At 37.0% G+C, this 13,254-nt stretch overlaps 1 protein-coding gene across 1 annotated transcript in view; it reads left to right on the top strand.

Moving 5' to 3' along the window:
• Nucleotides 1–13,254, top strand: part of C10H1orf87 (chromosome 10 C1orf87 homolog) — an 88,217-nt gene that overhangs the window by 16,076 nt on the left and 58,887 nt on the right. Inside the window, 2 exon segments of the mRNA XM_059138516.1 lie at nt 5,623–5,642; nt 5,645–5,859. Coding sequence (XP_058994499.1) covers nt 5,623–5,642; nt 5,645–5,859 — 235 coding nt within the window.

Below are 13,254 nucleotides of genomic sequence, written 5' to 3'. Positions count from 1 at the left end.
TGTTTTCTTTATTAACACTAAAAGAGGATAAAAATCCTATTGTTTAAAACAGACAGTCTGTATATTATGGGTATAAAATTGAGGAGTAATGCGGAGGAAGGGGCATATGCTTTAGATCCACACAGATCTAGCTGTGAATCCAAGATCTCTACTTGCAAGGTGGCCTTGAGTAATGTACTTAACCTCTCTGACCGTCCATTTTATCATCGGCAGAATATAGTAATATCTACTTTTCAGTATTATTAGGATAACATGAAAGAATTTATGTAAATTTATATGTGGTATCTGACACAGAAAAGCACTTAGAATGTTAGCTCATATAGTTCATTGATGAAGAGATGATTCTGGTATAGGTTTGGGAGTTAAAGTACTTTAAAAATCTTTCTGAAGACTAAATTTCTATGATAATAATATATGGTATGGCTCTCTGGAATTAAAAAAAGAAGGAGAAGAAGAAGGAGAAGAAGGGGAAAATAAAAGCCTCACACTTCATCACAATAACATTTGCTACATTAACACAGACTTCACATTTCAGCTTCCCCATGGAGTTTGGTGAGATTTTCAGCTGCGCTCCCCTCCCCAGTCCCATTTTATATTTTTATTTGGTTGTTGTCTTTTTCAAAAAGGAAAGTCTGGTTGTGTTGATTATCTGCTATTACTTCCAAATAAGAACATGCTTTCATTTACTGAAATTAGATCCCCATTCACTGTGTTGGCACGCTCAGGACTGTCTTCTCCAGAGGGTTGGAGGCCTGTTAGATGGCGCACAGTTGGAAATCGGTGGCACTGAGTCGCTGCCAAGGCTGGCAGACCTTTAAGATGGCATCTGGTGACCTTTTTGCTGAGCCCCCCGGGTCCTCCATTTGAGATTTGATGTTCTCGGCAGGGGTGTAATCCAAATCAAATGTGAGATCTGGTGAGTTGGAGTCACAGGGGAGGTGGGCCTTCGGGCAGATGATGCTACCAGACGCCCTTGCAATGTTTCTTTCTAACCCTGAGCCTCTGAGCTGTGGTAGAGGGTGGCACTGTAGGGCTGGTTTGCAGGAAGAGCCCAGTGTGACAGGAGACAACGGAACAGTTTTCGCCTCATTTATTTATCATCCAGCAGTACAGTAATCCTCTCTAATTGCTGTAGTTCTGGGATGACACTAAACTCTTCACAGCATCCAGAAGTGCAGCAGCTGAGGTCAGAAGTCCCTATGAAGAAGCTAGTTCTGCCTTGCTTCCAAGAGAGTGTTGGTGGCATTTTTTTTTCTTTCTTCTGAAATGGCAAACTCCTATTTCCAGTACCTCAGGTAGATAGTACACAAGTCTAGAAGAAAGAGCTAGGAGTGTGTGAAAAGCATAACAACCAACGCATATTGACACATTGTTTGTGCTAACAGGCACATGCCATTTCTCAGTTGGGGAGGCATTTCATGATAATTTTAAAGTGCTATGTATGTTGTATTTTGTTTTTTGATTTTTGTTTTTTTAAACCAGCTTTTACTTTGAACAGATTTAACAGGTTATTTTTGGTTTTACATCTCCTGTGACTGTTTTAAAAGGCAGGCAGATACATTTCACGTTTCTTGGGCAATTCTATCCTGAGACTGTGCACAAAAGGATTCCACGGTGATTAAAGCAAAGTTGATCGCCTTCAGCCTGAGGAGTTAACTCTCAGCCCCAAACCCATCTTTGCTTTTAAATTTGCACTTCCTCCCCTTCTCCCTTCTGCTCCTCATATAATATAAACATCCATGGATTCTCTCTGGACCCTACTACCACTATGTGGGCATCTCGGTGCAGTCAGGCCAACTTAGGTTTAAATTCTGGTTCAAATTCTGAAAAGCCATGTACATTGGACAAACCACATAAACTCTCTGAGTCTTCATTTCTTCATCCTAAAATGAAAGTAATACAAGCACTTACCTAATACAAGTAATACAAGCACTTGATCTGAAGATTAACGAACTAGTAGTGTATGTTGAGTGGCTATAATGGGATTGTCATGCTCAGTAATATTATTTTTGCAACCATTGCAAATCATAGTTATTTCTCTTTTATTTATTTACTTACATATTTATGTATGTATTTATTTTTTATTAGAATTCAGTATTATATTATGTTAGTCACCATACTAGTCATCATTAGTTTTTGATATAGTGTTCCATGATTCATTGTTTGTGTATAACACCCAGTGCTCCATGCAATACATGCCCTCCTTAATGCCCATCATCAGGCTCACCCATCCCCCCACCCTCTCCCCTCTGAAACCCTCAGTTTGTTTCTCAGAGTCCACAGTCTCTCTCCTCCTCTGATTTCACCTCCTTCATTTTTCCATTTCCTTCTAATGTCTTCCATGTTATTCCTTATGTTCCGCAAATAAGTGAAACCATATGATAATTGACTTTCTCTGCTTGACTTATTTCACTCAGCATAATCTCCTCCAGCCCCATCCATGCTGATGCAAAAAAGTTGGGTATTCATCCTTTCTGATGGCTCAGTAATATTCCATTGTGTATACTGACCACATCTTCTTTATCTATTCGTCTGTTAAAGGGCATCTCGGCTCTTTCCACAGTTTGGCTATTGTGAACATTGCTGCTATGGAGATTGGGGCAAATATGGCCCTTCTTTTCACTATATCTGTATCTTTGGGGTAAATAACCAGTAGTGCAATTCCCGGGTAGTGGGGTAGCTATATTTTCAATTTTTTGAGGAAACTCTACACTGTTATTTCTCTTTCCTATGAACTTCAAACAGCACTGATTCTTTGTAATATTCATTTGACATTGATTTATACACTAATTAGGTATGTTTCATATTTATGCAAATTTTATATGAATTTCTTAAAGCATGTTATAACAATATAATATCTATCTATCATATATACACACACATAAAACCACACATATTATATATATAGTCTCACTGAATTTTCACAAAAGTGATACACCCTTGTGACAAACACCAAGATCAAAAAAACAAAGAAACAAAAAACAAAAAACCAGAATAGTACAGATACCATGGAAGGCCCTAGGGCTCCCTTCTGGGCTGTCTATTTCCCTAAAAAGGTAACCACTACATAGAAGCTATCAATCTGACTTCTAGAAGCAAGTTTATACCAGTTGGTGGGGCACCTGGGTGGCTCAGTGGGTTAAGCCTCTGCCTTCAGCCCAGGTCATGAGCTCAGGGTCCTGGGATCAAATCCCGCATCCAGTTCTCTGCTCAGCAGGGAGCCTACTTCTCCCTCCCTCTCTGCCTGACTCTCTGCCTACCTGTGATTTCTGTCTGTTGAATAAGTAAATAAAATATTTTTTAAAAAGTTTATACCAGTTGTTAACTTTATTATTTGTGTTGTTTTGGGACAGCCAAATGAAATTAAATTTCTTGAGGTCAGAGATCATATGTTCTATGTCTTCTCTCATTGCAAGAATTATTTGTTAAATATACACTATTTGTTCTCACATTCCCACCTTGCTCTGTTATCATTTGACTGCACCTGTCTGGCAAATCCCAGCCTGGAATGAGTCTGACTCTCGCCTTCTCCGCATCTCCACAAGGACGTCCAGGCAATCCTAGAGAAGAACATGCATCCTCTCACACTGAAGCCACAAAATTGTGGTCTCTAACCTTCATGGATACTTGTTCTGATCAGCTCTTCTCCACTCGTCATAGTGGTTATCTCAGGCCATCTGCCCTTAGTTCAGACTTCCTTCCCTAGTGCTTCCCCCTTGAGAGCCAACAGGTAAGCATATCTTCTATAACAAGATGAAAGGCAAGCTGTCACCTGATATACAAATAAACTTGCCTATAGCCTCACCTATCTCCCTACTACCCCCAATCTGAGATTTCATTTCTATCTCTGTTCTCTCAATGATACCCCATCTCCCTTTGTCAGTGTTCATCATATTTCATCAATAATGTCCTCTCTTTCCCTCTGGCCCAGTGGATTCTTAACCATTGGCATTTAATGTGTTGAAGTGCCCACAGTCCTTCAACATAAAAATAAAGCCCTATTTGAAACCCATATTGCACTTCAGTCACCAACCCCTCTCTCTCCTCTCTTGCAGCTAAACTTCTTCACAGAGATTATAATCCTGGTATTTGGTTTCTTGACTCCCTCTTTCCCCAACCCGCTTCAGTCTGGGGTCCACCTCCATTACCTCACAGAAGCACCTTTGTCAAGACGCTTGTCGGTGTCCTTAAGGCTTAATTCAATGGACATTTTTCAGAACCCACATTTCTTTAGACCCTCTGACACTGCTGACAATGCCCTCTCTCTGGAAACATCCTATCGTACTTTGCGTCCAAGACCCCATACTCCTGATTCCCCTCTACTTCACTGAGAATTTCTTCTAAATCTCCGTTAGGACTCTTCTTCTCTATGTAAACATAGGTGTTCTCAGAGTTCTTTTTTTTTTTTTTAAGACTTTTTTTCTATCTATGCTGCCATGACCAAGAAGATTATTATAAAAAGTATACATACATTCAAATCATTGTCTGTGGTTTGGCTTTTTCAAATCAGTAAATACCAGAGCGACTGTTTTATGCTCAGATAATACTTTTTTTAAATGGATCTTTTCCATTGCATCAGTACTAACGGCTAAAGTTTATAGAATACCTTCTATAGTTATATTGAAATTGACTTTCCTGATTTCAAAATAATATTTTATGTAAAAAATTTAGAATAATAATGTTAAAGATAGTATAGTAATATTCTGAGTTCTACTACCCAGAGAAACTTACTATTTACTTCTGGCATTTTTTTACACATTTTTCTCACATAAACATATATATATATTATGCACATGCATCTTACATAGTTGAGATAATTATATTTTTCACTTATTTGTATAACTGGACATGTTTTTGTGTCATTAAAATTATTACTATTTTTGTAGCTTTATAAATTCTATCATATGAACACAAATGAAATGCTCAACATATTCACCTATTACTAAATACTTAGAGTTTGAAATTTTTCTTCTTCTATATTTTTACCCATAAAAAACAATCTTAAATATTGATTTAGTAGGTTAATCCATTACAACTTCCTGACTGACTCTTCAAATGTTTTGTCAGGTCACCCACTATATTATTTATGTTTATTTATATGGCCATTAGCATTTGACTTTCTTACTTCCAAAGACATTTCCTAAATTTAAAATGATGTCTTATATACTTGTTTTGATTTGTGAGTCTTTAGTTATTAAACAAGGTTGAATCTTTTAAAAAATTGTGCTGTTTATTTGCATCTATTTGAATCATTCCTACAGTTTCTTTTTTCCTTTTCTTTTCTCTATTTAATATTAAACTTAAATGGAGGACTACTGAGAGAAAAAGAAGCCACAGAATGAGAGACACGGAGCAAGACTGCAGCTAGCAAACCCCCTTGACTGGCCAACCCTAAAAATACCCATTAGATTTGTCAGTAAGATATGTGATAACCTGCAAGGTTCATTTTTTACACCGCCATTACTTACCTTAAGGATCTGAGAGGATTTGGATTCTCTTCGTTCCACCATGCTGAGTTACCACTGTTCACACCACGAGACTCATACCTTCTGTTTCTTACGCCAGCCTAGTATATGCAAGACTGCCCTGTGATTAACAAAGAATAAAACTGTTTCTTCACAGCAAGGAAAATGAGAACTTGAAGGCAGAACTCAAACAGTACTCCAGAAATCCATGAATGGTGGTACAAGGCAGATGAGCACAGACGCCCCAGTTCCTACTCATCCTACTGATCAACAATTCAATCATGACCCAGAGGATAAGGAAGAAAGCAAGGACCCAGAGAACAATCAGAAACCAGAGAACAACCAGAAAGTCCTAAAAGGAGCACTCAATAGCGGATTTCTGGATAGCAAAGGAGTGACGAATACCCAAACTTTCCTTGGTAGTTGACTAGGAAAATTCAGGATTAGGTTGGAAACAGATTCACACCACAGGCTCTTGTTCTATTGGTAATTACTATATTATTCTTAAGATAGACTTGGAATTTGTTTCTTTTAAGTCCAAAACTAAATTTTTAGGTCATTTTGTATATTCCATCTTGGTTGACCACCAACCAAGTTGGCCAACCTACTCTATCGGTGGCTATCTCAGTGATACTCATACAGCAATCTGAGTAAATGTACATGCAAATTCAGGGTGTGTTGGGTGGGGAAGGTTTGTCTGCTTTAACTTTACAGGAAGAGATCATTTATTTTCAAAATGCAATGCAACCATTCTACATATCAAAAAATTATCAGCCAAAAATCTTGACAGAAATATACATCTCTGTACTCCGTTAAAAATCAACCAAACAATCCACAACAAACTAACATGATAATGATAAATCTATATGATTAGTAATTTGTAATTAAAAGGAAAGAATAGCAGCAATTGAAAACTGGATCCAAATCAAAACAAAACTAATGATTCATTGATAACAAAGTACCATTTCCAAAAATTGCTGAAATTGCAATTAGATGGATACATAGAGTAGGAGTTTTGCAGTGCTGCCAAGCATTAAGTGACAGCCAAATATTTTAGTAGAATACTGAATTAGAGTCTGCAGTAAACTCTAACATAACTATTTTTAGTTTATAATTTTAATAGCCCTTGCTAAATCACTCAGATACTAGCTAGTCTTTAGTCATCTGAGAAAATAAAAGTCTATGGATTTGTGGTCTTTTGCTCATTAAGAATTCTGCAAAGCTTATAATTTAAAGTGGTTAATGGCCCCCCAGAGGACCTCAGACCATACTCTGCAAGGTCTAGTTGAATGTGGGTCCAGAAATGAAAGTATCTTGCCCAAAATGTCAGTGGCACAGCCCACACTGCAAGCTGAACCTTCGAAACCCCCAGTTAACGCATTCTTTTGACTTTTTTTTTTTTTTTTAAGATTTTGCTTATTTATTTGGAGGAGAGAGAGAGAGAGCATGAGTAAGGGAAGGAGGGTGGGCAGAGGAAGAGGGAGAAGCAGGCTCTCTATTGAACAGGGAGCCCAACTCTGGGCTCCATCCCAGGGTCCTGGGATCATGACCTGGGTTACAGGCAGAGGATTAACTAACTGAGCCACCGAGGTGCTCCTTTTTTGCCTGTCTTACAAGTAGTTCTTGAATTTAAAGCCTGGTTGGAATAGGACATAGTACATCAGCAGAGGTAAAATGATCCATTCTGAACTTCTAAAGACATCTGAGTTTTTACATAATTTTGACTCTAGCTTTAATGTATTTGTTGTTACTCCCTAAGGATGACCTTGGTAATAATATTATAGTTATAAAACATTTTATTACTGCCTAAGTAATTTATGATTTCTTCCAGGTAAATTTTAATATTTATTCCTTGGAATTAATCCTTTGCAGTAGAAACCGGTGTTTTTGGTATCACTATAGTATAGATGATAAAACCAAGGCTTAGAAAAGTTGAAGTCACTCTTAAGTGTAGAGATAAGATGTTTATCCAGGTTTTCTTCTCTAGTCTTTTCTTCCTTTTTTAAAAAATCATCTTTCTTATTATTAAGTATTGCATACTTATGTACAATTTTGGCAGATGGAGAATATAAGTAAGAAGAAAAGAAAACTCAATGAAAGAAAAAATAATAATAATATTTCTTTCTCTCCTTTTCTCTATGCATAGATATAGAATAATTTTGTATATAGCCTTCATTATCCTGCTTGATTCATTTCATATTAAGAAATTTCATCCTGGCTTCAAAAAATTCATACAAAGCATCATCTGGAAAGGCTATGAGAATCATACTCTCAGAGTGAACATTAAATAGCATTTACTATGTGCCGGGCACCATTCTAAGTTCTTTACATGTGTTGACTAACTTACTATTCCCAAGCACCCAAAGAAGTAAGAACTCTTATTGTCTTCAGTTCATAGATGACACAAATAAAAAGCAAGGTCAAGCACCTTGCCCAGGTCAAAAGGCTGAGAAGTGGCAGAGCCATAACCAAAGACCAAATCCTAAATCCTTAATCACCAACTGTATTCATTCCATTGTATGGCTATAACATGGCTCATTTGACTAATCCCTTAATGGTGGGCATTGAAGTCATTTATAGTTTTTCTCTTACAAACAGAAATTTCTTTCTTGATACTCCCTCTACCACATCAAGCTGCCCATTTCTGGTACATTCTGCATTCACCATTATCATGGGCAGAATGTTCTTTGAGGAAGCTGTCCTTGGACCTTCAAGATCTGGATTCTTTGCTAACTCTGTCCTGCCAGAGGGAGATGATTTGCCCCTCCCCTTCTACAACTTGATGAGGTTTCTTGTGGAAGACTCAGCAGAGCTGACACCCAGCCACCAAATACAGCAAGACCTCCTGGGAGGTGTGGGGCCTGACTAATTGGTTCTGTCTGCCGAGTGTGCGGTGCTGGCCTGCCAGATGGCAGCCACAGTTGCCTGGTATGGAGACCCTCATTACCACCTTGACTAAGTGGTAAATGGAATTCTGCTGCAGTGAAAGAAGCAAACCAATCAGAACTCCTTCTAGATCCTTCTCCCTCACACATAGATGAAAATAAGCCTTCCTGCCTGGGATGTAACAGGCAATCTGGACTGCCTGAATTTGTTCCAAAAGAAAAGTTGCTGATAAAGACTGAGCTAACGTGGGTGAGGACAGGCAAGTGTGAAACTCTTTTCTAAATTACAGATCAAATTTGAAGATCATCATTAGTTAGTAGGAGGTAAGTAAAGCTGAAAATGCTATGAGAACCCATGATTTCACGTATCTGAGAACAGCAAGATATTTTAGAAATCAACAAGTACAAACCTTCACTTCAGAAGTGAAGAAGGGGGAGCCCAGAGAGCTTAAATGATCAGTTTGAGGTCTCACGAGTCAAGCACCTGACTCGTCTCAACAGTAGCCCTACAATATTTTTACTCCAAATTCTGTACCTTATGTGTCTTTGAAAACACAAATATCATTTGTATTATTTCTCAGAAGAATCAGCTCAGCCTGCTCTCAGAAAATAAAAAAGAATGTGTGACTAGCTACAAACTCTGTAGCACGGTTTCAAAAATAAAATTAGAGTGTGTTTTTTGCATCTGGCAGCATGAAAATGAAAGTGTTAGTGCTTAAATTTTAATAATTATCATAGTTGATGGGTTATGTGTTCTTTTCAAAGCACTTGTGTGTTTTATCTTGTTTGTTCTGCACAGTAGCCCTCTGAGATAGGTAGAGGCACATGATGTCATCCTCATTTCGTAAGTGAATAGACAGATGTCAAGAACATTGTCACTTGGCTGTGCATTGGTAGATTCACTAGGTTCAAAACAGAACCTTTTTTCTTGTTCTTTTTCTGTGGTCTGTGGCTCTCAGAACAGTTTCAGTACCCTCCCAATTATTCCAGCGAGAACCCTGAGCATGCTTTCTTCTTCCCTCTCTGAGTCAAATATCCATTGATATTTGCCCTTTAAATTCTGCCCCCTATACCTCTCAAAATACCTTCTTACTTCTGCTTCATCTGCCATCAATCTAGTCAAACCACCATACTACTTCAACAAGATGATTTTAATTATCTTCAAACTGACTCTGCTTTTCTCTGCTTCCCTCTCTGTACTGGTCAGCTATTACTATTACAGTGCAACAAATCACCCTAGCACTCAGTGGCTTATAACAATAAGCATTTGTGCTCCCAGCTCCAAATATGAGCTAAGATAGCTTTTGCTTTTTTTATATATATTAGATTTTTCTCAGCTTGGTTCCAAATGGTAGATTTGGTTCAAGTCTGCTCTGTGTTTTTCTTATTGTTCTGAATCCAGGGGACTCCTCAAAGCAAGTTCTTCTTATGGTAATGGAAACATTTCAAGAGGACAGACTCAACCACAAGTACATTTTAAGTCTTTGCTTATGTCATGTCCACTAATATCCATCCCATTGGCCAAGGCAAGCCACATGGCAAAGCACAATACCACTCAGGTAAGGATATATATATTCTGCCTCTTTTAGGAGGAACATCAAGATTACTCAAGTGTGGCCACTACTTAAAACACTTAAAACCATTATTTAATACTCTTTGCCCTAGTATAAAATGAAAATTCCTTGACCGCCATTCCAACTCACTTCTATCCACTCTCTACTTCTCCCCTTATCCACCCTTCCCTAAACAACCTCCATTTCCCCAATAGAGCTCTGTTCCATTTTAACTTCTAGGCTTTGCCAATGCTATTCCTTTAGTATGAAAATTTCCCTTCATCTTCATTTAACTCCTAATTATACCAGGGGTTCAATTTAGATATCAGCTCTACCAAGAAGCATCATTGACCGATTGCCAAAATAAGTGTTTTTCATAAGGTAATCATAAATCAGTCTGTACATTCCCTTATAGCAGTTGTTGCTATACTATTAAAATGGGTCGTTTCTTCTAATATAACATTGTGTGTCAATTGTGCTCAAAAATGAATTAAAAAATTCAAAAGCAGTGGTGTGAAGTAGGGGCTAATATCTCCATTTTATAGGTGAGAAAACTGAGATACAGTGACATTAAGAAACTTGCCAATGCTCATACAACCAGTCGAATATTGGTGGGTCTAGGATGTGAACCTAAGTTGTCTGGATCCACCACCCCCATGTTTCCCAATCTCTTTTTCATTATTGGACCTCAACACTTAGGAGAAAAGGAAAACTCTCCCTAAAGAGAGAGCAATTAAATAACAAGAAACACTGTTTTGTTGAGTAGAGTTGAACTTTGAAGCACTAGAAACCACTGTAATATTTTAGAAATATTTGCCCCAAAGAAACAGTCTTTACCACACTTAAGGACAATATTTAGAAAAATGTGTGCATTGGGACACCTGGGTGGCTCAGTCAGTTAAGCAACAGATTCTTGGCTTCAAATCAGGTCATGATCTCAGGGTCCTAGGATCAAGCCCCCGCATCGGGCTCTGTGCTCAGCTGGGAAGGCTGCATAAGGATGCCTTCTCTCTCCTTCTCCCAATACCCCTCCCCTGATCACATTCTCTCTCTCTCAAGTAAATAAATGAATCTTTTTTAAAAAATGTATGCATTACACTATAATGCTTCTCATAAACACATAATTTATGGTAAAACTTCTTGAAAATACTTGCAAATAAGTGAATAGGTCTTTTATAAATTTAAAAAAAAAAGGCTTCCTTGTCTCCTTCCACAAATCTGTAAATCTCCTGAAAATAAGAATTTCTTCTTCACTTTTGTTTCCAAAATGGTTCTCTCTATATATTAACCCAAAGCCAATATTCTATTAATTGACAAATGCTAGAGGCTTTCACATTGGAGTCCGGAAGAAGTCAAGGATATCTGTTATTTCCACTGTTCTTTAATATTATGTTGGAAGTATTGGCCAAAGTAATTAAACAAAAGAAAACAATTATAGGCATAATAATTAGAAGGGAAGAGGAAAAACTATTTTCAGATGGTAAGATTATACATATAAAATTTCAAAACAGATTATGAAGAAACTACTAAAACACTAAGAGAATTTGGCAAAAACATGATTTTATCATCAACATATACAAATCAGTGTCCCTCACATATATAAACAAAAACTAGTTAGGACAAAAGATAGAAGACAGCATTTATAATAACAAAGCATAATTAAATTAACTAAAAAAATAAATAAATAAAATGAATAGCCAATCATAACAAGAAATGTCCAAAACTTTATGAGAAAAAAAATAAAACTCTCCTAAAAGACACAAGAGTAGATTTGAACAACAGAAAGGTATAGTATGTTCTTATACTGAAAAAAGTTTACATCATCAATCTCTATCATAATTCCAATGGATTCTTTTTGAAGAAATATAAACCCATCCTAAAATTCATATGGAATCTCAAGGGACCCTGAAGATCCAAAGTAAACCTGAAAAAGAAGGTACTACAAAGGTACAATAATAAAACCATTATGGTACTGTCATAAAGACAGATATAGAGACCAACAGATTAGATAGGGTCCATAATAAATCCTCATATACATGGTCAAATGATTTTTTTTAACAAGGCTACCAAGATGATTCAATGGGGAAAAGATGGTCTTTTCAAGAAATGGCATTGGAAAAACTGGATGTCCATATACAAAGTTTGCAGTTACCAAATACAAAAATTAACTGAAAATGGATCCATGACTTAAAATATATGATGTAAAATGATAAAACTCTTAGAAGAAATATCTTCAGATTGAAGACAAAATCTTCAGATTGGACCTGACAGTGATTTTTTGGATATGACCCCAAAAGCATAGGCACCAAAATAAAAAATTGACAAATTGGGTTTTATGCAAATTAATTTAAAAAAAAAAGTTGTGTACCACAATACACAGTTGATTGTACAAAGGCAATCCACATGTTGGGAGAAAGTACTGGCAAATACCATATCTGATGTGAGATTACTATTCAGAATACATAGAGAACTCCAAAGCTAAACCACCAAAAAAGAAGCAATCTGATTCAAAAATCAGCAAGGACCTGAATAGACATTTCTTTAAAGATTTAAAAATGGACAGTAAGCACATGGAAAGATATTCAACATCACTAATTAGGGAATGCAAATCAAAAGTACAATGAGATATCACTTAACACCCATTAGGATAGCTACAAACATAGAAGACAAAAAAAAAAAAAAAAAAAAACCAGAAAACAACAAATGTTAGCTGGGATACGGATTCATTGGAAACTTTTGTGCATTCTTGCTGGAAATGTAAAGTGGTATAACTATTGTGGAAAACAGTATGGTGGCTTCTCAAAAATTTTTTAAAAATTAAAAACTTAATTACCATATCATCCATTTCATCCACTCAAAAGAATTGAAAGGAGGGTTACATATCCATGTGCTTAGTAGCATTATTCACAGTAGCTAAAATGGGGAAGCCACCCAAGTATTCATCAAAGGTAAGTAGGTAAGCAAAATCTGGGGTATAGGCACATGATGGAATGTTATCCAGCCTTACAAAGGAAGGAAACTCTGACACATGTTATAAAATGGATGAACCTTGAGGACAGTAGGCCTGTTCCAAAGAGGCAAACTCTATGTAATTCCACTTACAAAAGATACTAAGAGTAGTCAAATCCTAGAAACAGAAAGTAGAAGAGTGGCTGCCAGGGACTTGGGTAAGGAGGGAATAGGTAGTTATTGTTGAATGGGTATAGATATTCAGTTTTGTGTGATGAAAAGAGCCATGGGGATGTATGGGGGGGGGGGTGTGGCTGGACAATAGGAATGTACTTAATCCCAATGAACTGCACTCTCAGATATGTATATTTTTACACATACATATTTTTATGTTTTTATGTT

The sequence above is a fragment of the Mustela lutreola genome, chromosome 10 (genome assembly GCF_030435805.1).
Source record: "Mustela lutreola isolate mMusLut2 chromosome 10, mMusLut2.pri, whole genome shotgun sequence".
NCBI classification, from domain to species: Eukaryota; Metazoa; Chordata; class Mammalia; order Carnivora; family Mustelidae; genus Mustela; species Mustela lutreola.
Note: the sequence above shows the minus strand (reverse complement) of the source record. Positions and strands in the feature narration are given on the sequence as shown.